This window comes from Bos taurus, chromosome 19, assembly GCF_002263795.3.
Source record: "Bos taurus isolate L1 Dominette 01449 registration number 42190680 breed Hereford chromosome 19, ARS-UCD2.0, whole genome shotgun sequence".
Lineage (NCBI taxonomy): Eukaryota > Metazoa > Chordata > Mammalia > Artiodactyla > Bovidae > Bos > Bos taurus.
Genome location: NC_037346.1, coordinates 39,091,897 through 39,118,540, shown reverse-complemented (window position 1 = coordinate 39,118,540; position 26,644 = coordinate 39,091,897). Strand labels below are relative to the sequence as shown.

At 56.2% G+C, this 26,644-nt stretch overlaps 1 protein-coding gene across 7 annotated transcripts in view; it reads right to left on the bottom strand.

The window, feature by feature from the left end:
• Positions 1-26,644, bottom strand: part of ARHGAP23 (Rho GTPase activating protein 23) — an 81,320-nt gene that overhangs the window by 19,068 nt on the left and 35,608 nt on the right. For 3 of the 7 annotated variants that reach the window (XM_024980830.2, XM_024980828.2, XM_024980834.2), the window contains exons 3-17: positions 25,842-25,869; positions 24,541-24,636; positions 24,347-24,425; positions 24,129-24,183; positions 20,013-21,177; positions 18,249-18,404; positions 17,926-18,037; positions 17,717-17,774; positions 15,646-15,789; positions 10,095-10,412; positions 8,745-8,806; positions 8,348-8,478; positions 7,679-7,806; positions 5,305-5,460; positions 335-413 (exon numbers count right to left, since the gene is read on the bottom strand). In XM_024980830.2, coding sequence (XP_024836598.1) covers positions 335-413; positions 5,305-5,460; positions 7,679-7,806; positions 8,348-8,478; positions 8,745-8,806; positions 10,095-10,412; positions 15,646-15,789; positions 17,717-17,774; positions 17,926-18,037; positions 18,249-18,404; positions 20,013-21,177; positions 24,129-24,183; positions 24,347-24,425; positions 24,541-24,636; positions 25,842-25,869 — 2,767 coding nt within the window. Of the gene's footprint in view, positions 1-334; positions 414-5,304; positions 5,461-7,678; positions 7,807-8,347; positions 8,479-8,744; positions 8,807-10,094; positions 10,413-15,645; positions 15,790-17,716; positions 17,775-17,925; positions 18,038-18,248; positions 18,405-20,012; positions 21,178-22,253; positions 22,439-24,128; positions 24,230-24,346; positions 24,426-24,540; positions 24,637-25,841; positions 25,870-26,644 lie in introns of those variants that run through there. The other 4 variants (XM_024980832.2, XM_024980831.2, XM_024980833.2 and 1 more) reach the window with 4 other exon arrangements.

The following is a 26,644-nucleotide window of genomic DNA, read 5'->3' as shown; positions in this document are numbered from 1 at the left end:
GTGACCTCGGGCAAGTCACTTAACCTCTCTGTGCAGCAGCTCCCTCATCTATGGGGTGGAAATAATAGTACCTCCTCATGGATTTGTAGGGAGTAGTGCCTGGCACACGGTAAATGCCCAGAAAATGTTAGGATAACCTCTGTGGACAGGAAACGGGAAGATGACTGTGTTCACTTTATTTATATCGGTACTGATGAAGTTTTTTACAAGCATGTGTTTCTTTTGTATTAAACCCCCAAAGTAAAACCACACACTCAATTTAAAAAGCAGTCAGGATGCAGCATAGATAGGTACTCCCTCCCCCTTCCATCCTCCACGTCCGCCCCCAACTCACCATCAGTGAAAAGAGGCTCAGGTAGCTTTCGGAAGAAGGACTTGAGCAGGCTGCTGATCACGTTGAGGTCTTGCCAGCGCTGGGGAGGGGGCAAAGACATAAGGCTGTAGTCAGGCCCCGCCCCGGTGCCCACGCCTCCATGCTAGTCCAGCCCTAGAGCCCAGTCCAGCCCGGTTCTGGCCTTCTCTGGGATCTACTGATACCATACCCAGCTCTGCCCAGACCAAGGGTCACTGGGCTAAGAATACCCACTACAGCAGAACAGAGTCCCCAGCCAGGTCCAAGCCCCTTGAGCCCCTAGCCCCAGTGCCCTGCTCCAGCCAGCCATTTGTCCCTCCACAGAAAGAACATCCCTTCCCTGGTGCAGGCACTGTGGGGGACAGAAGTGAGCAAAACCCACCCCCACATGAGCCTGCCCGTTGGACCTGCTGGTGCCAACTCCTGCTGGTCTAAATCACGAATTCTCAAGAAGGGACGTTGGAACTGTTTGGTTTTCACACCTGGGGCACGCCACTGGCATCGAGCGGACAGAAGCCTGGTGCTGCTAAACTTCCTCCAGTGCACAAGACAACCTCCCACAAGAAAAGAGTTATTCTGCCGAAGTGTCAAGGTTGAGAAACTGGGCTAAACAAATGGTTGTTGAACACAAGAATGAAAAATAGCCAGGTCAGTGTCCCTTCTGTGCACCAGGGGGCGCCAACACCCAATGCAAAGTCCTTCCTGGATAGGAACTGCTCAGAATAACACATGTTCAGAAAGCAACAAAATCCTGGAGCAAAGACACACAACTCAGCAATATAGTACTCATTACAATGGGTCCATAGCTCAACACTTTTTTCTTCTTAACTGATAGTGAATTGAATTTCCATCGACAAGCCCAGTCCAACGGGTTGCTCCATGACATCCTCTTTCCTGTCCTACACCTCAGGTCTGCCAGGGACAGATACCACCAGTCCGCAGCTCAAACTTCTGGCTCCTTTCCTACCCCTCCTTCTTCCCTCTCGTGCAGCCAAGTCCTAGAGCTGCTCCCACCCTCCTCATCCCCCTGGGACCACTGAGTCCTCCTGACCCCCTCTCCCACAAGATGGGTAATTTCTTCCCTAGACATCCTACTCTGGGCCTCCTTAGTTTACATCCACTCAAGTGAAGTGAAAGGTCCTTAGTTGTGTCCAGCTCTTTGCGACCCCATGGACTATATAGTCCATGGAATTCTCCAGGCCAGAATACTGGAGTGGGTAGCCCTTCTCTTCTCCAGGGGAATCTTCCCAACCCAGGGATCAAACCAGGGTCTCCCACATTGCAGGCGGATTCTTCACCAGCTGAGCCACCAGAGAAGCCCACACACCTATTAGGCATACGCTAAAGCCCTGCTTCTCAAACCCTTCTCTCATCTATGCCTCCCCAACTGAAGAACCATCCAAGGCTCCCCACTGTCCATTAGCTCAAGGTCAAAGGCTTTAGTGAAGCCACCAAAAGCCCTCTGTCCTCGGCCCTGGGCCTCACCCTCCCCACTGCCAAGCCCAAGAGGTGGGTCCACTCTCTGTTCTGACACTCAGATCCCTCTCTGGGATACACAATCTGGCCCCTAATGAGAACCAGCCTTTTCTCTTGTCCACTATTTCACATGTGCTCATCTTGTCTCCCGAGCTCCTTCCCAAGGGCAGAAAGACTGTCTTATGTCTTCACATACAGCTTCAGAGTATGTGACTCATAGGACTTTCCTGCCCAAATTCATGGTTTTCTGAAACATCTTTTCCAGCAGAGTATCTTTTGTCCAGTAAAATGATCCAAGGAAACCCAATGTGAAAAAAATCGACATTAAAGAAAACAGACAGAAGGACTTCCCTGGTGGTCCAGTGGTGCAGAGTCCGCCTGGCCATTCAGGGGAGAGTGGGTTTGATCCCAGGAGGATTCCACATGACGCGGGGCAACGAAGCCTGTGTGCCATGGCTGCTGAGCCCACGTGCTGCCACTACTGAAGCCAATGCTACTAAAGCCTGAATTCCCGAGGGTCCCTGCTCCGCAACGAGAGAAGCCCCTGCAACGAGAAGCCTGCATACCACAAGGAGGAGCCCCTGTTGGCGGCAACTAGGGAAAGCTCACCCAAAGCAACGAAGACCCAGCACAGCCAAAGATGAATAAAAAGAGACAGAGCAAAGCAGGTTACTCTAGTTCAGGCAGGGACACAGGTCCTGACCTGCCCTCAGCCTCCCACAGCACCTCTGGGGAACCTTAGGATTCTGGGAAACACTGGCCCTACTGCAAACTCTTTTTTTAAATGGAAATGTTTATTTGGATATTTCCCCCAGTTTTATTGTGATATAATTGACATTTAAACTGCTGCAAACTCTTTTTTTTTTTTTGGCTTAAACAACAGAAATTTCTTTTCTCACAACTCTGGAAGCTGGGAACTCTAAGATCCAGGTGCCGGCCCGTTCAGTTTTTGGTGAGGGCTCTCTTCCTGGTTTGCAGGCAGTCACCTTCTTGCTGTGTCCTTATGAGGTGGAGAGGGTGAAGAGAGGGGCTCTTTGGTGTCTCCTTCCACAAGCACACTCACCCTATCATATCGCAGCCTGACTTTATTTCCCCATAATTACCTCCCAATAGGCCCTACTCCCAATACAGTCATGTTGGCAGTTTGGGCTTCAATGTATGAATTTTGGGAGGACATGATTCAGCTCACGGCACAAGAGAAAGGGAAGATGATAGAGTAGAATTCTGGAGGAAATACCAAAACAGGATTGTGAACACAGAGACATTAATGTTTCTCTCTATAGCTGAAGAGGACAAGTTGTAATGAAAGCACAGAAACATTTTTAGACAAGACAGACATTTTGGGAGTTTGCATTAGATGGCCTTGACCTCTGGAAGGCTGCACTCTTCCTCCCCAGGCTGCTGTTACCCACCTTGCAGAGTTATTTGACATTTACTTTATATACTCTGTCCAGGATTTTTAGATGTAATCACTAGGAAAAACTGGTCAGAGTGTGCTTTCTCTATCTTAACTGAACCAGAGTCCTTCTATGTAATTTTTTTCCTGCTTTAAACACGTCTTATCATGAAAATTGAGATCTAATTGATGTTCAGTATTATATAAGTTTCAGGTGTATAGCATGTGTGTGCCAAGTTGCTTCAGTCATGTCCAACTCTTTGTGACCCCATGGACTGTAGCCTACCAGGTTTCTCTGTCCATGGGATTCTCCAGGCAAGAATACTGGAGTGGGTTGCCATGCCCTCCTCCAGGGGATCTTCCTGACCCAGGGATCAAACTTTCATCTCTTACGTCTCCTGCATTGGCAGGTGGGTTCTTTACCACTAGCGCCACCTGGGAAGCCCCCAGGTGTATAGCATCAGTTCAGTCCAGTCGCTCAGTCGTGTCCGACTCTTTGCCACCCCATGAATCGCAGCACGCCAGGCCTCCCTGTCCATCACCAAATCCCGGAGTTCACTCAAATTCACATCCGTCGAGTCGGTGATGCCATCCAGCCATCTCATCCTCTGTCGCCCCCTTCTCCTCCTGCCCCCAATCCCTCCCAGCATCAGAGTCTTTTCCAATGAGTCAACTCTTCGCATGAGGTGGCCAAAGTACTGGAGTTTCAGCTTTAGCATCATTCCTTCCAAAGAAATCCCAGGGCTGATCTCCTTCAGAATGGACTGGTTGGATCTCCTTGCAGTCCAAGGGACTCTCAAGAGTCTTCTCCAACACCACAGTTCAAAAGCATCAAGTCTTCGGCGCTCAGCCTTCTTCACAGTCCAACTCTCACATCCATACATGACCACAGGAAAAGCCATAGCCTTGACTAGATGGACCTTTGTTGGCAAAGTAATGTCTCTGCTTTTGAATATGCTATCTAGGTCGGTCATAACTTTCCTTCCAAGGAGTAAGCGTCTTTTAATTTCCTGGCTGCAGTCACCATCTGCAGTGACTTTGGTGTAGAGCACAGTGATTCACAATTTTTGAAGGTTATATTCCATTGTTATTATAACATGCTTCAAACTCTTAAGTGTGGTTGTCAGATCCCTTCACAAGCTGGTCTTGTCTCATCTGATCAGCCACCCACATTGCTGGCCACTCCAGCAAACACCATATACTCCCTTTCTTTTAACCAGGGGTCTGCAAACCATGACCCAAATGTCAAATCCAGCCAATGACCTGTTTTTGTGTGGCCCTCGAGGTAAGAATGGGGTTTGCATTTTTAAAATGTTGTGAAGAAGGGCTTCCCTGGTGGCGCAGTGGTAAAGAATCCACCTGCCAATGCAGGAGACGTGGGTTCAACCCCTGATCCGGGAGGATCCCATGTGCTGTGGTTCAAATAAACCCATGTGCCACAACTATTGAGCCTATGCTCTAGAGCCCAGGAGCTGCAACTCCTGGGCCCATGAGTCCTAGACCGTGCGACGCAACGAGAGAAGTCACACACTAAGAAGCCCACACTCCACAACTAGAAAGTAGCCCCCACTCGCTGCAACTCGAGAAGAGCCTGGGCGGCGATGAAGACCCAACACAGCCAAAAATAAGTAAATAAACAAATAAACATTGTGGAGCTGAAGAAGGAAGAGAACAAGGAGGAGGAGGGTGTACAACAGACCACATAACCAAAGCCTGGAACACCTGCCTCCTGGCCCTTTACAGAGACGGCATGGTGACTGCCAGCAAGCCTCCAGGGCCACGCCTTTCCCCAGACCATTTCCCTGCCTGGAGGGCCCTTTCCTGGCTTTCCTGAATTCTTCTTATCCTCCAGGCCCAAAAACCTGTCACCCGCCAGCCTCTGCTTCAGAGCTCCCAGGCCCTGACCGCATCCACCTGTTGGGCTGCAGCCGGGTTGAGGCCCATCCCTGCGGCTGGTCTGCAAAGGCAAGTCTCGTCGTGCCCATCTTGGTGCCTTGGCCCAGTGCCAGGCACACCACAGGGTACAATGAACACACCACATTGGCCCCCTTCCATGGACCAACCCCCGAGTCAGACTCACCTCATCCTGCAGGTTGATGTCCCCGGGGCCACGGTTGAGCTGTTCCTGCAGGCTGGACACCACTGCATTGTTGCCTGGGACTCGGTAAATGCCCGTGGACTCCAGCCCCCGTGCCTCCACAATTCGACAGCACGCGGCCACGATCAAGGGGACACGCTGGAGACACAGGCAAGGCAGGGGTGTTAGGGAGGTAAGAACAGCATTCTCCAGGAAAGGATACTTGAAAATGATACGACTGATCAATGAGGGATTAACAGCCAAAATACATAAACAACTCATACAACTCAACATCAACAATACAAACAACCTGAGAACTCCCTAGCGGTCCAGCAGTTAGGACTCCATGCATCCCCTGCTGGGGACCCAGGTTTGATCCCTGGTTGGGGAACTAAGATCCTCCAGGCCACAGGTCAAGGCCAAAAACAATACAGATGACCCAATTAAAAAATGGGCAGAAAAACTGAACAGACATTTTTCTAAAGAGGAAATGCAAACGGCCAACAGGCACACGAAAAGATGCTCAACACCGCCAGTCATCAGGGAAATGCAAATCAAAACCACAGTGAGATACCGCCTCAGACCTGTCAGAATGGTTGCATCAAAAAGACCACAAAGGACGAAAGCTGGCGAGGATGAGAAGAAAGGGGAACCCTTGTACACTCTTGGTGGGAATGTAAATTGAAGCAGCCGTTGTGGAAAACAGCATGGAGATTTCTCAAAACACTGAAAATAGAGTTACTATACGACCCAGCGCTGAAGAATTGATGCTTTTGAACTGTGGTGTTGGAGGAGACTCTTGAGATTCCCTTGGACTGCAAGGGGATCCAACCAGTCCATCCTAAAGGAAATCAGTCCTGAATATTCATTGGAAGGACTGATGCTGAAGCTGAAACTCCAATACTTTGGCCACATGATGCGAAGAACTGACTCATTGGGAAAGACCCTGATGCTGGGAAAGATTAAAGGCGAAGGAGAAGGGGATAACAGAGGATGAGATGGCTGGATGGCATCATCGCCTCAACGGACATGAGTTTGAGCAAACTCTGGGATTTCGTGATGGACATGGAGACCTGGTGTACTGCAGTCCATGGCGTCACAAAGAGTCAGAGATGACTGAGTGACTGAACTGAACTGAACTGACTGATGACCCAGCAATTCCACTCCTGGATATATATCCAGAAAAAATAAACCACACTAATTTGAAAAGATACATGCACCCCAATGTTCACAGCAGCATTATTTAAAGCTGCCAAGATACGGAAGCAACCTAAATGTCCATCAACAGATGAATGGATAAAGAAGATGCGGTACATGTACACAACGTAATACTGCTGCTGCTCCTGCTAAGTCGCTTCAGTCGTGTCCGACTCTGTGCGACCCCATAGACGGCAGCCCACCTGGCTCTGCCGTCCCTGGGATTCTCCAGGCAAGAACACTGGAGTGGGCTGCCATTTCCTTCTCCATTGCGTGAAAGTGAAAAGTGAAAGTGAAGTTGCTCAGTCGCATCCGACTCGTAGGGACCCCATGGACTGTAGCCTACCAGGCTCCTCCATCCATGGGATTCTCCAGGCAAGAGCCCTGGAGTGGGGTGCCATTGCCTTCTCCACTACATAGTCATAAAAAAGAATAAAATTTTGCCATTGGCAGCAATATGGATGGACTTGGAAAGCATGATGCTCCGTGAAATAAGTCAGAGAAAGGCAAGTACTGTATATCCCTTATATGTGGAATCTAAAAAATAAAATAGTGAATATAACAACAACAAAAAAGCAGGCTCAGATATGTAGAGAACAAAGCAGTGGTTATCAGTAGGGAGAGCAAAGCGGGCAGCGGCAAGACAGGGGTAGGGGATTCGAGGTACAAACTAGTGGGTATAAAATAAGCTACAAGGATATATTGCACAACACAGGGAGCATAGCCAATATTCCATAATAATGATAAATGGAGCATAACCCTAAAAAATTGTGAATCACTACATTGTACACCTATAATTTACATAATATTGTACAACAACTATACTTCAATGAAATACAATTTAAAAAAGAACAGTATTCTCCACCAGTGGGCCAGAGGTGGGAAGGACAAGATGGGGGCAGAGAAAGGGCAGAACCCCATGGAGGGTAGTTACTAAAGGCTCTCGCTGCCTCCAATCTGGGAGCCAGAAATCACACCAAAGCTTTGCCACGGTCTGGGAAGGAGCACCAGCTGGGAATCAGGGACTCTGACTCAGCTCTGTGCTCCCTCCCTGAGCGGCTTCCCCAGCTGTGTCCATAAGATGAGGTGGAGAGCTGGTTCCAAGGTCCCTGGCAGCTCTGACCCTCTGTGCCTCAGTCGCCCCACTCCCCTCTGGCCCTGGAGCACGGCAGGAGCCCACCTGGTTCTCCGTAGCTGGCTGGCACTCCTCCAGTCGGACACCAAATGCCCTGGGCGCCGCCTTCTTGTTCTTCTTGATGATGCTGATGCCCCAGGGGGTTTTGGAGGTGGAGACACTGTCATCTGGGGCTGGAGGAGGAAGAGAGCCCGGGTGAGCTAGGGGCCCAGGGAGGGGCAGCAGCCACACTCGGTCACAGACACTTGTACATCACATTCACACACTGGACGTAAGGGGACTCCTTCAGAAAGGCAACCAGGATGCTGAGGGCTGATGGGAAATTATACTATCCCAACAGAGAAGGCCAAAGTCATGAGGGTGTTCACCCTGGGGAAGAGAGGCCTCAGAGTAATAGGGGACTTCTGTATGGGCTCAGGGGCTGACAACAAAGTGGGCGCCACAGATTCTGGTACAACCAAAGAAAGAACTTTCTAATGGTCAAAAGCGTGTGAAGATGGAAAAGGCTGCCTCCTGCTCCTGAAGGACACAAGCAGAGATTGGAGGACCACCCAGCTGGGATGTCCTGGAGGGAAATCAGGCTCCAGGCCCTTCCACCCCTGAGACCCTCAGAGCCCCCAGCCCCTCACAGGCATACACACATGGGCAGATGCATGAGGATAACCACGGCACACACCCACATGCATACCACCCCCTTAGCAGCCACCTTCCTACCCTTGCTCCCTGCAGGCTGGTCCTGAGTTCTGAAGCCACGTGCCGTACTCTGTTTGAGGAACTCAGACTTGAGTCCCCCCAGGCCACGAGAGCCTTTGGGGGAAGAATCAGCTTTGGGCCCAGAGCTATGGCTGTGTAGGAAGAGGGGAGAGGTCTTCACTGGGGTGGCCCAGCATGCCACCTGCCCTGGCTTCCCATGTCTTCGGACCTCTCCTCCATCCCCAAGACCATTCCCCCCATGCCTTTCTGGGGACTGGAGGCCTCAATGCCCCTCTGCCCTCCCTGCCCCCAAGAGAGGGCGATTCAGGGCTGCCCTCAAGTCTGGAGATGGGCCAGGAGAATGACCTCTGCCTGGGGTGTCCCCCACCCCATGGCCAGGACAAGGACTGGGCCTCACCTCACTTTGCGATAATCATTAAGCTTCTTGCTGATCAGAGCTTGGTTGGCACAGCCGGGGTCCTGGAGGAAGGAAAGAGAAAGCAGACCCCATCAGTGCCCATGGCCAACCCACCAGGACTTCTCCCTGGCCCCTGCCTCAGCTTTGCCTCCCCTCTCCTCCATCTGCCAGCTGGAGGGGACAGACCCCAGAGCAAGAAAGACCAGGGCCGGACTCTCAAGCACCCCCTCACCAGCCGTGTGACCTTGGGTAATCCACTTAACCTCTCTGAGCCTCAGTCTCCTCCTTGGAGAGATAATATGGCAACCTCAGGGTTGGGGTGCAGAATTATGCATGTGGCATTCATCACAGTTCTGGCAAGGCACAGCCCAGCTGCCCCAGGAGGGGCAGCTGTTGCAATAATGCAGGGACTTGGGACCCCCAGCTCATACCCTGTTGGGGACAGCCCCAGCCAGTCCCCGCAGAGAAGGGCCCTAAATTTCAGGTGCTTTTCTCCCTGCAGCGAGGACATTGTCCTGGGGCAGCAGAGCCTGGCTCAGTGAGATGGTGGGCCTCGGTGAGCACTAGGACCCCCTCCTGTGGTCAGAGCAGGTGAACGCTGGACCAGGGCCCAAGCCCACCATCCTCTTGGCAGAGGCCAGCCCCCAGCTCCCAGCCCAGGACCCCCACAGAACTGCAGGTGTACAGAGGCACACTTGTGCAGCCACCTGGGAGCTGGAGTGAGTCGAGGCAGATACTCCAGCCAGGCCCCTGGCGTGCAGCGCCACCGTGGAGGGGGCGCCATTTAAAACTTCTCCTGGATTCCCTGCCAAAGCCCTTGGCTCAGCCCCTGCTGCCTGCTGCCAAAGGCCAATCCCCTTGGCCTCCTCCCAAGGTCAATGTGTTTTTGCCTCTGCAGAAAGGCCAGCCCTGGCAGGGGGGTCCCCTACAGCTCTGGCCCAGGGGGACCTCTTTCTGTAATACATTTCACAGGAGATCCCCCTGCCTCCCGAAGCTCCACCAAGAGGCTGAGGTTTGGCCTGGACCTGACCTCTCTGTGCCAGAGCCTGCCCAAGGCAGTCATAACAACGATGATAATAATAATAATTACTGTCACTCTGACAGCTATTATTGTTACTGCCAGTCATGGAATACTAAGGACGCCAGGCCCTCTGTGAGCCACTGGCCCATGCATCCTCTCTTCACACCAAACCCTGGGCGGGCAGAGTCGCCAGGTATACTCCTGTTGGCCCATTTTATGCAAGAGGGGACTGAGGCTCCGAGCGGGGAAGGGAGGAGCCCGGCCGGTGAGAGGGGCCCGGGGCCTGCCCTGCCCTCCCTGGCCCGCCTGGGGCCGGGCCGGGCCCTCACCTCGCCCTCGGCCCTGCTGTTCTCTCGGATCGCTCTGATCCAGCCCAGCATGTCATCCCGGTCCTCAGCCTGAAAGAGATATTCACAGAAGTCAGCGGTGGTCAGCCGGAACACGTGCCTCCTCTTGGTCTCGCTGTAGGAGATGTCCACCAGGCAGGAGCCGATGCAGACGGGCGCCGCCTCGTCCTCACCTGCGACGGCCGCCGCCGCCCCCGCCGCCGCCGGCCCGGGCTCCCGCCGCTCCTTGCTCAGCGAGAGCGAGCGCGCCCGCAGCGCGGCGTACACCCGCTTCCACTGGCGCAGGCCGCCGCCCGCTTTCTGCAGGGAGACACGGGGAGGGGGAGAGAGGGGAGGGGGGCGGGGTGAGAGGCTGGGCCTGCCCTCCCCGCCCCAGAGCCCGAGGGGGCCCTAGGAGCTGCAGGCGGTGGACAGCGGTGGGCACCCTACCCCACTGCCCGCCGGGAGCCCCCTGCTCTGCGCCACTCCCGCCGGCGCCTGGGGCGGCCTCCCGCACGCAGTCCCCCACCTCTCTCAGCCCCGCAGCGGCCGGGACACCCCTATCCATCGTTCTCAGTGCCCTCAAAGGGTCCCCAATCTTCTCTTCAAGTGCTAGCATCGGCGCTCCGGCGGCATCGGCAATGCTCCCGGAGAACCGGCAGGGGGCTCCAGAGGGCAATCAGACCCCCTCAACCAAGCAGGACCCACCTTCCGCACAATCCTCCTAAAGCCATTCAGGGGCCACATTCTGCTTCCCTTAGCGGGCAAAGCTTGTCAGAAGCTGTCAACCACGCTTGCTCTCCCTGCTTCTCTGCCTCTCACTCAAGACTCCACTCCCTCTCCTCTTTCTGGGAAGCTGCCCCCCAGGCCACCTGGGCTCAGTACTGCGAAAGCTTGTGGCAGCGTCCAGGCCCTTCTCAGCCCTTTGCTTGGCCTCTTGGTGGTATAGGACCCAGCCAGCAGTCATTCCTTCCCTCCCCAAACTCTCTCTTGGCATCCAGGATCCTGTGGTTTCTAGTTTTCCTCCTAATTTCACTGACTCCTTTTCTACTCCTCCACCCCGCCCCTCATCAACCAACATCCCCTACATCAGCAGTTCTCAACCAGGAGATGTTTGTCTGGAGACATTTTCAGTTGTCACACCTGGGGAAGTGCTATGGCACCTAGTGGGCAGAGGCAGACTGAGGATGCTGCTAAGCATGCTGATGCCAGGCCAACCCCACAGCAAAAACTCATCTGGCCCAAAATGCCAACAATGCTGAGCTGAGAGTCCTTGCCCTAAAGGAGGGGGCGCTCCAGAACTTTGTCCTCGGCCCCCACCCCCTGCACACCTCCCCCATGACACCATCCACGCCCGTTTTTTAAAATCTTGTCTGTCTGCTGATGCTGGTGCTCAGTCGTACCTGTGGCCCAGCATCTCCCCAGAGCCACGCTCCGGTACCTGCCACTGTCTGCTCAGTGTCTCCATCTGCATGTCCCACGGGCACTGCAGATGCTGCTTGCTCACTATGGGGCACTTGATTTTTACCTTTCCCCTTCCATCCATCTTTTTCAGCTCAGTAAATCCACCTAGTTGTCCAAAAACCTGGGAATTGCTCTTGACTCCTCCTTGTTCCTCAACCTTGACTCCAACCCATCAGGAAATCACAACTGTTCTGCTTCTAGAATATCACCTCTCTCCATCTTTCCTGCCACCACATCAACACCTCTTGCCTGGACCACTGCATGAACCTTCCCAGTTTCCACTCTCCCTCCTGCAACCCACTCTGCAAGCAGCAGCTGCAGCCATCATTTCAAAATGTAGATGAGGTCCTGGTTCCCCCTGCTTGGCACCCTCTCATGGCTTCCCATCACTGCTGGAAGCAAATCTAAGGTCTTTTGTGATCAGGTGCCTATTTCTCCTAACCCATCCCTCTTTTTTTCTCATGATGCCGAGACACAGGGGCCTTTTCTACTGAACAAGCCCAACCTTTCCTTTCTCCAGATCTGTGCACATGCTATTCCTTCTGCCCAGAGCCCCTGGTCTTTCTTCCTCATGTGGTTGCCTCCTTCTCACCCTTACGGTCTAAGCTCAAGTGTTACCAACATCACCTCCTTAGCAAAACCACCTCTAAGCGCTTCTCCCCTAATGGCAGCTCCTCCTTCCTCCCCACTTAAAGGCAATTACATCGCCCTGTTCATCTTCTATGAATGCCCATCGCAGCCTCAGGTTACTGGCTATGGGCAGCTTTCTCCATATTGGGAAAGCTCGGAAAAGCTCCTGAGTCAGGGAACTCATCTGCCCTCTTGCCTCCACACTCGAGAGCCTAGAGCCATGCTGGCACAGGGGAAGTGCTCGTCGATATTTACTGAGTAAATGAATTTGTCGTTCTCGGAACAACACCCTGCGGGCTGGGGCTTCATCTCCCCCATTAGACTGAGGGCACCGTTCCTCTGGCTCACAGCCTACCTACGACTCTTCAGCCAGCAAGAGCCTCTGTCCTCAGAACAAACCAGATGAGGAGACTTGGAGGCTGGCAGGTGAACTCAGCTACGTCTGGCCATGAACCCTGCCCATCATCCCATACCTACTGGACCCAGGCAGGGATGTTCAAAGCAGGAAACAGCAGGGCCCTCCAAGAGAAGTTTAATGTCAGAGTGAGATGGTGACCAGGAGGCCCTTTGGGACTAAACCAGCTAGATGACCTTGGACAAGTCAGGCCCCCGCCCCTAGCATCAGTATGCCATATTGGAAAAATAAGCTCAAGTGCTGGGTCTGGCTGCAGGGATGTCACACCCACCCATCCCATCCTCTCACTGATAGTCAGTGGCCTCCAAAGGAGCTGGGGGCCGGGGGAAGGCTGGACTTGGCTGGAGCAGACAACATCTGCCTGGCAATCTGGATCCTGGACAGACCGAAGCACCCGGGAGGGGCCAGGTCCCTTCCTTGCCCAGGAGATCCTGCTGCTGGGCTGCCAGAGGGCTCCCAGAGCAGGGGACAGCCCACTGTCAGGCAGGAGTCAGCAGCTATCACCTCCAGCCTTGGGCCAGACCATTTGTCCATACCTGCCCACTCCTCCTTGGTCTCCATTCTCCGCTTCCTCCCAAGGCCCATCCGTCTCTTGCTTTCTCCCTCAGTGTTCCTGCGCCTGTGGCTGCAGACACTTGTGTCCTCTCTGATGGACAAGCACCCTCCCCACGTGGATCTCCCTCCTGATGCCGCACCCTCAGAGCCTCTGTCACCAGGACACCTCCACTGGGGGATGCGCCAGGGCCTTCGGACGCCATAGGCCCACAAAGAACCTCTTGGCTGCCTCTCCCCAGACCTGCCCCTCCGGCTGGGGGAAGGGTCCCACCATTCACTGACCCTCCAGCCCAAGCTGGGACCCCAGGAACCAACACTGCCTCCTCCACCCTCCGTCACCTCCCAGCCTGCAGCCTGCCCAGCTTTCCTTCCCCCTCACATCTCTCTAAATTGTCCCCTTTCCTCCGCCCCGCTCCCCTCGCTCACCTGGACAACAGCAATGGCCTTGTCTCCGCCTGTCACAGATGCAACACTTACCTCCTGGGCTCCCACCTCCACCCCACCCCCTCACCTGCAAAGGCTTACCCCAAGGGATGGGCCTGCGAGCGGGCAGGCACCCACCTCCACACCGGCCTTCCATCTCTTATCCCGGCTCCTAGCCGCCCAGCATCCCCTGCCACCTTCCCCCCAGACTGCCCAGGAGGGCATCAGATCACACCTGTCAGATCACACCCTTCCTGCTTCATAGATCCCTAGACACCCTTCACAGCTTTCCAGACACCCCCTCCCATTCCACTGAGGTCAGGGTCATAGGTTGCTACGCACTGCTCTCCTGAGTGCCCCCATCACAGCAGTCAAGCACTGTGCTTTCTCCACCCAGCATGAACCCCAGCAGGGCAGGACTGGCCTGGCTCCTTCACCCCTGAATCTGTAGAACCTCAGCAGAGAATTGGAGCTGAGTAGGGCAATGGCACCCCACTCCAGTACTCTTGCCTGGAAAATCCCATGGACAGAGGAGCCTGGTGGGCTGCAGTCCGTGGGATCGAACAGAGTCGGACATGACTGAAGCGACTTAGCAGCAGCAGGCTGTCCAGCATCATGAACAGGCCAGACAAGGGCACAGAGGAGTGCCAGCCCTGTTTGGACTACACTCTCACTTCACTTTCACATGGGCCCTTGGAGAAGAATAACACTGTCCCCATCTCACAGATCAGAAAAGTGAGATTCGGACATTAAGGGGGTTACCAGCTGCCTTGTGCCTGATAAGTGGCTGGGCAGGAATTCCAAGTGTGTCTGACTTTGAAGCTTAAGTTCCCGCCAGGTACAAGATACCCTAGAAGGCAGGATAGAAAATTCAAACAATAGCAATAAGCAGAAGAGCAGCTCCCAAGGGCCAGGCACCCAGGTAAACTCTTGCTTAGATCATCTCATTTAATCCTCAGCAAAGATGCACGATCTGGGGATTAGCATTCACTCCGCTTACAGATGAGGAAACTGGGTCATAGGTCAGCGAGCAGCCTGAGCTTCACCAGCAACTCGCAGCACAGTTAAGAGCCAAGCCCAGGTTCACGCTAACCGCTCTGCCCGGCTCTGCCTGTGCTGCGGGGAGGCACAGCAGTGGGGTGGCTCCTCCTCCCGCTTCTGCAGCCCATGGTGCTGCCTGGAGCCAGAGTTCGTGCTCCACAGATCCAGGGGCTCCACCTTTGCCCCTTGGGATCCTGCTTGTTCCCCCACCCAGGCCTAGGCCCCCTTCCTTTCTCACCTGAATCTCCAGAGCAGCTCTTACTTGGCCTCCTTACCTCCCTTTGACCCTGTCTAATTCACTCCCCACAAGAAGCCCAGTGGGAGAGGCACCAGGGGCTTTTAGGTGCCCCTTGTTGTTCAGTCACTAAGTTATGTCTGATTCTTTGCAACCCCATGAACTACAGTCCTTAGTATAAAGCCGCCATGGCTCAGATGGTAGAGAGCCAGCTTTCAATGCAGGAGACCTGGGTTTGATCCCTGGGTAGGGACGATCCCCTGGAGAAGGGAATGGCAACCCACTCCAGTATTCTTGCCTGGAGAATCCCATGGATAAAGGAGCCTGGCTGGCTACAGTCCATGGGATCTCAAAGAGTCAGACAGAACTGAGCTACTAACACTTTCCAGGATAAAGACTAAAACCTCTGATGGCCTTGGAAAGGCTGAACTCTGCTTTCTTCTGGGGCTTCAGCTCCCCTAACAGAATCACCCTGGCCTTGCTCTGTCATTTCCCATGAGCCCCAGTGGCCATTCTGGGTGTGATCTGCCAACCAAGGATCAACCATGGGATAGTATTGTCAGAATTCCAAGCATAACTTGATCAGATCCACCCACAGCAAAGACCATCTCTCTGATGAACTTTTTCATGAGTTCTTTAGGATCCCTGGGAAGTTCTTCCTGGCATCTAACCTCTACCCCTCATGCGGCAGTCTTAGCTCCAGAGGCAGTGGGGTGGGTGTAGGAAAAACTGGAGAGTTCTGCTGGAGCCAGCTTCCATCCACCTCCAGCTCATTCCTCCAGCCATCTTACCTTCCCTTTCTTGGTGAGGACCTGCTTATAATACAACCAGCCTTCTCTCCTAATGTCGCTGAAGGTCGCATCTGAGAGGTCAGAGGTTGAGTGTCGCTTGGAAGGAGCGTCAGCATCTTCGGAAGTGCCCCAGCTATCCAAGGACTGCAGAGAGACAACAGAGAGCAATTTAGGGTGGCTCCCACAGTACCAGCATCTCAGAAACCCCATGGACCACTTGCAGCCCCACAGGCCTGGTGTGTACCACACTCCTCTGTGCTGTGTGGTCTCAGAGGCCTTGCTTGCCCTCTCTGATCCATCTGTGTTGCTGTCATGAGATGTATGTGATGGGGAAGCCAGAAAGGAGGAAAGGCTATGTGACCTGCCGACCACCTGCCTCAGCACATTTAACTTTATAGACTTGAAGGAATTAAGGAAACAGGGAAAGTGATTGTGTCCGCATGGAGTTACATAAACAGGGGAAGTAGGAACATCAACAAAGACTGAGTTAGTGGAGCAGGTGGTCATGCCCACAAGGGGTTAACAGAGGAAGTGCCAGTGTCAGCAGGACTCCAGCAATAGCAGTGACAGGTTAGGGGAGGGTCAAGTAAGCAGAGGAAGTGAAAGGAGGAAGCCAGGTGACAGAATCATCAAGGTGTCAATAAAATCAAGATGCCAGGAGTTCCCTGGCGGTTCAGTGGTTAGGACTGCTCACTTTCATTTCTGAGGGTGCAGGTTCAACTAAGATCCTACTAAGCCACAGGGTGTGGCCAAGAAGAAGAAAACAGAAATCAAGATGCCTTTTCCAGCCCGTCTATAATCAAAAAGATTTAGGCCTGGACTTCCCTAGTGGTCCAGTAGTTAATAATCTGCCTGCCCTGTACAACACAGGGAGCCCAGCCTGGTGCTCTGACAACCTAGGGGGGGGATGGGGGTGGTAGGCAGGAGAGAGGCTCAAGAGGGAGGGGATATATATACATATATGTAGTTACGACTGATTTATCGTACGGCAGAAACCAACACAACGTTGTAAATTAAATTAAAAATAAAAAAAAAAGAATCTGCCTGCCAATGCAGGGGACATCGATTCAATCCCTGGTCTGGGAAGATGCCATGTGCCGGGGGGCAATTAAACCTGTGCGCCACAACTACTCAAGCCCGAGTTCCCTACAGCCCAAGCTCTATGACAACAGGAGCCACTGCAGTAAGCCTGCGCACCACAATGAAGAGAAGCCCCTGCCCACCACAACCAGAGAAAGCCCTCACACAGCAACAAAAGACCCAGAGCTGGCAAAAATAAATAAATATTTTAGAAAATAAATAAATAAAATATTAAAAAAAAAAAAAGACACTTAAGGCCATTTCAGAACTGATCCTGTGTCTCCCAAAGTCCTGAGGCTGGAAACGTTGGCCTCTCCATCACTCTCAACCCTGTGTCCCCGCCGCCCTTTCCAGGGTGTTCGCTGTCCCCTGAAGACACCACACAAATACCGACCCAGTGCCTCCCAGCATGGGCACTGTGTTAGACACCCAGTAGGGTCAAGCAGTGACTAAGACAAGTGAAACCCCTGCCCGCATGGAGCTTACATTCTAGCTGGGGAGACAGGCAAGAAAGGAGATGAGCCCATAAAGTGCTCAACAGGGGAAGTGCTCAGAGGAAAGCCCGGTGGTGGGGGGAGGCATGAAAGTCAGGGCTAGGCTGAAATCTGATGGAAGGCCTAAAAAAATCTAGAGAAAAAAAGTAAATCTAGAGAAAGTGAAAAAGTGAGTCCTGCGGCTATGGAGGTGGGCATGGAGAGGACCTTCTAGACGAGAGGTGGGGGCTTGGCAGGACAGTGCAAAGGCCTTGGGAGGGGGGCTCACGGTGTCTTTAGGGGATGACAGAGCCCCCAGAGAGGGTGGGTCTCATGGCTGGCACAAAGTGAGTGTGGGGAGAGCCAAGGTAGGAAGGAGACAGGAATCCGGGTGACCCATTTGGGATCATAGGAGTCCCAGGCCAGGCCCTGCTGCCAAGGCTAGGCTCCAGAGCTGAGGCGTGGGACACCCCAGCCCTCCGACACCCTCACCAGCTCACATCACACGTGCCACTCACCCCATCAGTGAAGAAGCTTCGAAGCATCCGCAGGCTGGGCACGCGGTTCGGCAGGCGCCTAGGCGGTGAGGATCAAGGATGAGGCATACGAGAGGCACCACTTGGACCTCCCACAAGTCCCAATGATCAAAGGTCCTGCAGTGGGAAGCCCACTGCCCCCGCGTGTAGAAGACCCAAGGGCCAAGAGCCCTGCCACACCCGGTCCTCACCGCAGAGCCCGGCCCTCGTCCCGGAAGGTGTTGAGCCCGTCGTCGCAGGACTTGGAGCGCTCGGTGGTGATGGCCAACAAGTAGGAAGAACGGCGGCCGGCCTTGATGCTGCCTGCAAAGCCGCCCAGATCAGCGGGGCAGCGGAGGGGGCTTCCCCAGAGCCCTCCCATCCAGGCAGGGCCCGGGGACCTGGTCCCCAGGGGACCCCAGGAGAAGCAGAAGCCAGTCGGGGGAGGCCAGCCATCAGGCAGTGGGCCCAACAGGGACCAGTGGGACCAGGCAGCAAGGGAGCGGCTGGGGCTGGGGTTGCGGGAAGCACTCACTGCAGTCCTGGGAGTAATGGCGGCCGAGGGCAAAGGTGAAGGTTGGGGAGGATGGGCTGGTGCCCAGGACAGGGGCGGAGTTCATGGCGCTGGAGACCACAGCAGAAGCAGGGACGTGCTTGGCTTGGAGGTCAATGCTGGGGCTGGTGGGCTCGTCTGCGAGAGCAGAGGGAGCGGTGGGTGAAGGTCCCAGAAGCCTGAACCTGCCTGCCACCCCAGGGCCCCAGCCTCATAGCCAGGCTGGGACCATATCCCCAGACTCCAAAAGCCCTCCAGGGCCCTCCTGGCAACACGCCCACTGCCAAGGGAACTGAGCCACCACTGTGGTCATGCAAGCTCAGCTTCAGCCTCCTCCATCACACTGAGGGCACCCAGGAGTGGGGGCAAGTCACCCCTCTTAAACCTGGCTCCTAGAGGCAGGAACTGTGTCTGCCCCACCAGACTGACGGCTCTCTGAGGCCATGGAATGTGTCTCCCCCATCAGACTGGGAGCTTCTAGAGGATAAGGACCATCTATCTCCCCCACCAACTGGGGGCTCCTTGAAGTGGGTGCCACATCACCCCCTTGGACTGGAACTACCTCCTAACTTCATATTGGGAGCTTACTGAGACGAAAGGCTGTGTCTGCCCTATTAGACAAGGCTAGCTCAGCGGACTTGGGGGCTGGGGTGCGGGGGGCAGGTCGTGCCTCCTCTCCTGGCCTGGGGATCTTCCCCAGGGTCACTCCCATGGCTGCCCTTGGGTGAGCTCACCACCCTCAGGTCCGGTTACCACCTCTGGGCTCCAGTTCCATGATCTTGCAGGCCAGTCTTCCCAAGCCCCCAGACCCAGCCCAGCTGATCACGCTCCCTCATGAGCACCTCTTATTCAGCAAACCTGAAATCTTTTCCCGTCTCGTTCCTTTTCTTTCCTGATACAGAGGTGAGGCTCTACCCTCCAGGAAGGCCAGAAACCTGGGAATCACCAACCCTTCCGCTGTCCCATCTCCCCTTTACGCATCCATTCCTAACAAGTTTTCAGTATTCCCTCTGCTCTCAAAGTGAAGTCCGAACTCCTCATCAACTAATAGGCCCCTCCCAACCCATGCAGTGACCTGGAAGGACATCCTAACTCACACTTCAGGGTCTTTGCACATTCTCGTCTCTCTCCCTGAACTTTCTTCCCCTGACTAACTCATTCGTCTTAGCCACAATCTCCTTTCTCTCCTTGGCCACTGTGCCCCAGCCCAGCCCTTCTCTGTCTCTCAGCGCTCCCCGACTCCTATTACACACCCGTTCACCTGGATCGTTCTCGTCTGATCATACATTCCCATGGACCATGCGCTCCAGGAGAAGACAGAGCCTAGCACAGTGCCTTGCACAACTCGGTGCTGGATGCATGGAAGGATGGAGACGGATGGAAAGAAGAAAGAGTGAACGGAACAAAGGAAAGATAGAGAAAGAGTGGAAGGAAGAGTGAAAAGAAAGAAGAGGGGAAGAACAGGACAAAGGAGGCCAGAGACGGGGAGGGAAAGAAGGAAGGAAGGGAAGGAGAGACAGGGGAAGTAAAGGTGGATGGAAAGAAGACTGGACGCGTCAACGAGTGGAGGAGGGATGACGGGATGATGGGAGAAAGATGGATGGACGAATGGATGGATGGCCACAGAAATGAGTTGATCCCATCAGCACCCACCCCAGAGTTTCGCTTGGGTGGCAGGTAGGTGGAGGACAACAGGGACACGGAAAAGCAAGTCTCCCAAGACAAGCCACCCGCACCATCACTCACCGATGAAGGGAATGGAAGCCAGAGAGTCTTCAGTAGTGGCCAAAGGGGCCACCTTCCTGGCCGGGCGTTCCCCTCGCCCACTGGCCTCTGGCTCTGGGGACTCGTCACCAAACCCAAGGTTCATCTGTCTTGCGGGGGGCAGCTGGACCTTGCGGCCCGTGGGAGGCTTCTGCCTCAGGATCACTTCATCACGGCGATCCTCGGCGGGAGGCTCCGAGGCCCGGGTGCTGGGTTCTGGTCGGACAACTCTTGGTGGTTCAGAGGCCTCTGGTGGGAACGGTGAGGGGGACTGGGCCAAGTTGAAGGTGGGCAGCCCCCCAAAGGGGGAGTCCCGGAAGGAGAGCGCCTGCAGGAGGCCAGTCCGGCGCTGGAATGATGGGCTGTAGCTCCGGTACCCGATGTACCCGAGGTCGTCCAGGCCCTGCAGGCCAGGAGGGGCTGGGGCCTGGGGCCCGGGCAGGTCCCTGGGTGCGCAGGCAGGGGTGCGGGCAGACGGTCGCTGGGAAGCCCAGCCGCAGCGCTCGAAGCGGGGTGACAGCAGCGCTCCTGGCCCCAGCGCCTCGGCAGAGCGGGTGGCCCGGCTCAGGTAGTCGTCTGAGCGTGCTCGGTGCCAGCCCTCCTGGCCCAGCTGGCTCAAGGCACCCTGGGAGGTGGAGCAGGGCCAAGGGCGATGGGCAGTCACCTCCTCCAGTCGGTCCTGGGAGGCACTACGGGCCCGGGGGGGCATGGCGGGGCACCGTCTCTCCCCCGCCCTGCGGGGTACCTGGTTCGACAGCCAGTTTGACAAGGCCTGCTGGCACTCCAGTCTGCTGGGGGGTGCCCGGCTGCCAGGCTCCGGGAAGGCACGAGGCGTCCGGGGCTCTGGGGGGAGGCGGGGGAAGGCACCAGGGCTGGGGCGGGGCTGGCTCATCCCCAAGGAAGGGTGGTCCGGATGGGAGCGGGCGGTAGACGGGATGCGGGGCCCCGGGTCACTCCAGGCAGCAGGACTCCGGGGGTCACCGGGCAGTGCTGAGAGCGGCTCAGGAACCATAGCGGCCCAGGTGGAGACCCGGGCTGGCGGGGCGTAGGTCTTTCGGGGGTAGCAGATCGGGGGTGGCTCTGGGATGCTCCGGGCCTCTCCAGAATACGGCTCGTTCCCCTTCAGGTAGGCGTCCTGGGAGTAGGCCTGCCCGGGGACACAAAGGCAGGTGAGCAGGGCTGAACAGACCCCACAGGGCAGGGTTACAGCAGCCCCCGGAGGTCAAGGCCCTCCAGAAAGGGGCCTGAAGGAAGGGGACCAAGCTTTGGGGGTGGTCCTGAGAGGGCGGGGGTGAGAAGGCATGCTCCAAAGAGAGTCAAGGGGAGGACAAAGAAATAAGAGGCCTTTGAGTCTTACACACACATACACACATACACACACACACATTCACTCGAGAAAGAGCCAGGATTTTTCTAAGGCTTATGACAAGGACTGCCTTTAGCCACAAACATTCCAACATCTGTTTTCTGGGGTCCTCCCCTCATGCTGGCCTCAGCCGCCTCCCTGCTTGCTTGTGTCCCATGGTGCCCACAGACCCTCGGGTGGAGCTGGGAAACCCCACCAGAGACCAGTCAAGGTGGCAGATGACAGGGGAGGGAGCCGCCTAAGGGGTGTGTCCAGGGTGGGGTGGGCGGGGGCTGGGAGAGCCCAGCTGTCCCTCCATCCCCCTGGACGGGAAGCTGAGGGCCTGGCTCCTGGGCCACTGGGGGGCGGGGGAGGGACTTGCTCACCCCCTGCTTCTCTGGACCAGGCTTGAGGGAGAGGCCAGACTGGTTGAGGGACCTTGCGCCACCTTCTGCCACCCCAGCCCTGGAATTTGGCGCTGGGAGCTGAGGCTGACGCTGCATTGCTGAGGAGTGGCAGGGCCAGCGCCCAGGCCCGGCCAAAAAAGGAGGCAGCCCCCAGGGACAGCGGCCTTGTGGCCCTGGCCTAGCCTGGCCCCTGAGGGGCTACCCAGGGGCCTAGCTCAGCATGAAGTATCAAAGAGGGAGGGTGAAACCAAACCACACACACACACACACACACATCACAAGGAGACCCAGGAAAATACACACCCAGAGACACTCACACACACACAGAGAAGCACAATGAGACACACACACACACACACAGTTAACTACAGCTCCAGTCCCGGGCACACACATCACGTGACGAGGGTGAGTAAACCACACCCCGTACTCAGCCCCCTTAGGACCCACACACCAGCCAGGACACTCACGTACCTCTCCCTCCTGCCATCCTGCCGGCTCCCCGGACTCCCCGCATCACAGCCGCTGTGGTGGCATCCCGGCCCCCTCCACCCTCCCAGCCCCCGCCAGCCCCCGCTGACCACTGTGCCGGCCCTGGCCTCGGGGTCCCCCAGCCTGCCCTCCCGGCGACTGCCCTCGGCCCCCACCGACTCTCTCTCGCAGGCGGGAGGAGGAGGGAGGGGAGGATGGGTGTGGAGGGGCCTCGCCGCGTCGGCGGTGGCGTCAGCAGCTGCCGCAGCGCCATTGGCCTCCAGCCTTGGCTCCCAACCACAGGAATGCCTGGGCCCCACCCTCCAGCTAGCCAGGGAGAGGGGGGCCGGCGGAGGCCCCCAGATGCTGACAGCTGGGGCTGCTTGCCCACCCGAGCTGGGGCAGCAGAGCTCAAAGCTGTTGCCCCACCCTGCCCAGAGGAGAGAGCACGGCCCTAGGTCCCGCCCGGTCACACACAGTCCCCCACCCCACCACAACACGCCTGCCTCTGCCTGGAAAAGGTGCACACGGGCAGGGCCTTTGAGACTTGGGAAAAGCCGTCCACCTACCTCTCTGGGCCCCCATCCATCCCTGCCTCCCCCTCCCCAGGAAGGGCAAGGGGACTATCGAGGTCATGGGGTGGAGGTTCCCAGAGGGGCATGGTGCCAAGCATGGCACTGAGATTACAGTGATTGTGAGCACACATCCAGGGCAGAGGCCAGCACGGCGGCTCCCAAGGCCTCCAGGATTGGCCCGCAGCCCTCTCCTGGGGGGCAGTGACCTTGGGGGCAAGCAAGCTGGCTTCTGGCTGGCACTCATGAGACCAGGGAACTGGGCACTGGGCAGAGAGGACTGCTCTGGGCTCTGGGTCAGAGCTGGGAGGGAACAGAGAGGCAGCGTGTGTGTTTGTGTGTGTGCACACGTCAGGCATGGAGTGTGTGGCATAAACGGGTACACACGTGAGTGCAGGGCACATCGCGTGCCACGTCTATGGTGCCTGCTCTGTAGGCAGTGGGGTGAAGGAAGGGGCGTCTGCACCGCGTATCATGATTGGGGAAGTTCATGTGGTTGTCGCACTGCTGAGCACACACGCCAGGGCTGGGATGGAGCAGGCTGGGATGTCTGTGGGCACATGTGTTCTGACAGCAGCAAGCATTCGTGATGTCCTAAATATTCGTGCCACAGGGGTGAGAACCCCGAGTGTGTGCTGTGACACACTGGTGGCGTGCTGTGGGGATCCGAGATGCTGAGGAGTGTGGGGTATGCTGTGATGCCCGTGGTCATGCGTGTGGGGTGGTGCCTACGTACTGAGGGGTTGTGTGTGTGGTGTGTTGTGTCTGGGGTGCGTTATCACATAGGACAGGCTAGATGAAGGGTGGGCCACGGGCTGTGTGGTGTGGCTGTGTACTGAGCGTGTCTGCTTGAGCATGGGGTGGTCCGTGGTATGCCGTGTGAATGGGAGCACACAACAGTATTTTGTGTGTGTGTGTCTGTGTGTGTATGTATCTACAGGAGACGTGCTCACGCGAGGCCAGGTGGGGAGAGGGCGGGGAACAGACATCTTACAGGAGCCACAGGGACGTGCCAGTCTGGCAGGGCCTGCTGGGCCACCTTCCTCCCAGACACCCTGGCAGGAATCCTGCTGGTCAAAGCCAGTGCCCGCCTCCCCCAACACAGCGCAGCCCTGAATGAAGCAGCCAGCAGCCCCAGCCCGGGGACGGGCCTGGCATCCCCAGTGGGGCAGTGCCGGGCTGGTGGTGCCCCCACACTCTTTCCTCTGCTTCCTAGAGGGGCCAACATGGGAGAGAGGCCAAGGAGAAGGGCTGTATCCCGCCCCGCACCCAGGGTCCTCCACCTCAGAGAGCCGGGAGGACTCACCAGCTGGAGGATGTCCTCGTCCTTGGGCATGATGGAGAGTTCCAGAGTGTCATCGCTACGGAGACAGGGCAGGGGGTCAGGCCAGGCTGAGGCAACAGGGTCTGGGAGAACAGGGATCCTGGTCGCCAGGGCACCACCAGGGCCGAGGGGGAGGGTGTGGAGGGACTCAGGGAGTGGGCTGGGGGCTCTGATGGGAGAAGGGAGGCAGGGGTGCTCACCTATTCTGGATCAGAGCTATGACCTGGGAGTAGGTCTTCCCAATGACACTCTCCCCATTCACCTTCACCAGCCGGTCTCCTGGGAACCAGGGGCATGGCCACAGGTGAGTAGGTCAAAGGGTGTCAGTAGCCCCACCCGAGACCCCCTGCATCACATATGAATGACAATGAGCCAGGTAACTGGGACAGCTCACCTGTGCGAAGGCCCGCCCTATGGGCGGGGCCATCATCCTTCACGTTCTTGACAAAGATGGTGTCCATGGGCTCCAGGCGGTGCCGGGGGGAGGATCCTGTTGAGCATCAGTCAGGTTAGCTGGGGATGGCTACTGAAGGTCACACCCATGCACAGCTACACACATGGGGGACACACACTCAGAGAATGAGCACACTCACACGGACACAAAACAGAGCCACACATCCACAGGGACACGGACACACAGGATCAGAAAAAACACACTGCTGGGAGGATGAAAAGCTACACGGGTGCATGGAGTCACCCCTTAAATGGCTCCTGTGTCCTAGCACCATGCTAGAAAGTAGACCTCAGAGGAAGCACGGACGTGGCCCCTGCCCTTCCCGAGCTCATTGTCTAGTGCGGCAGACAGACAGGCATGCACACACGCACACACACAAACATCACAAGACAAAAGAAGGGTGCCCTAAAAGGCCAGTGGGGAGAGACACCCGCACGCTCAGAGAGTGTCCACATCCAGACCCAGGGAGAGCTGAGCAAGGCCCTGAGGCTCACAGACACCCTGACCTCCCACCCCACTCCCTTCCCCAGGGTCAGGGCTGCAGAGGCCCGCAATCCCAGGACTGGCACTCCCTCCTTGATGACATCACTACATCCCAGCATTACTCCTCTGCTAAGTGCTGTATCCATCAGAGAAACAGGCCTGCACTAGGCCGGCTGGCTCCTCCCCCATCACAGGCCTCTGCAGTGGGGATTCAGAAAGACAGAGTCCCCACGTGCGCCCAGTAGAAGCCTCAGCGGCAGACGGGGAAGCCTGCCTGTTCAAGGAGGTCTGCCCTGAATACCCTGGGAAGCCATTTGGGAGAGCAAGGCTGACAGCCAGGGGAGTTAGTCTCATGTCTGGAAACAGAAGGACCTCAGGGCCGCCCTCATACCCCGAGAACCCTCGTGTCTCTGCCCCCAAGGACAGCCCTCAATCAGCCTTCCCACCCCCAGGGCCCTGCAGGTCCCGCCTGAGCTTCCATCTAGGCTGGGAGTAACTCTAGGGCAGGGGCCAGGGCTTAGAAACCCATCTGCTCCTCAGAACACCACCCCCAGCATGAAATGGACAGGTCCGAGGAAGACAAATGTGGAGAAAAGAGAGGGCGCAGAGAGTAAGCATATGTGCAAGTGGATACACAGGAAACAGCAGACAGGGGCTGCAGTCAAGGGCAAGGGTGCAGCAGAATCCACGCCGACCTGCAGGAGAGGGCCAGACACAGAGCGGGCCCCCAGCCCAGCCCAGCCCCGTCCACTCCTTACCTCCTCCTCGGCCTCCATTCTCTTCCTCCTGCAGGGGACAGAGGTGGGTGTGGGCCCTCGGCAGCACAGGGGGAGGCCCAGCTTTGCCGGGGTGGGCCCCTTCAAGCTCCCCCACCCATCAGCCTCCCCTCTTATCATCCTTCAAGTAGCCCAGAAGCCAGAGGGGGAGGGAAGGGTGTCCATGGGGAGGTCACATCCCAGGCAATGTCCCCGGGTCACAGGAGCCCTCTCTCATGCCTGCTAGTCCTACCACATCAGCAACTCAGCCATCTGAAAGCCACCAACCCAATGGGGGACTCAGGACCCCTTCCCTTGGAGAGCTCGAAGCCCAGTGGAGGAGGGGTCAAACCCATGACACACAGACAGGACCCAGGCAGACACAGATAAGCAGGCATGACAAGCGCAAACAGTGGCTATCAGCTCTCAGAGAATGGGGAGGAGAGGCCTGATTAGTCCCTCTGGGAGGGGGCGGTTTAAGGCAAGTTTCAGGCCAGCTGAAAGAAGGCATTGGGGTGAGGTGAGCAGAGGATGCAGGCACTCAGTGGCAGAAATAGGACTGAGTCAGCTGAGCTGAAGCAGAAAGAGAGTCAACACCAGCAAGTGACAAGAGTCAGACTCAAGCTTTCAGGTCTGAAAGGAAAGAACGAGGGAGCCAGTGAAGTTCTTGAGTGGGAGAGAGTAGATATGAAAATGTTTCCAGCATCTAGGTACAGGGCTAAGAAATGGCCTCAAGGAGACCCACGAGGGAGGTCTCTGGGCTCATCCCTGTGAGTGAGGAGGGAAGGGCACTGCATTTGGGGAGA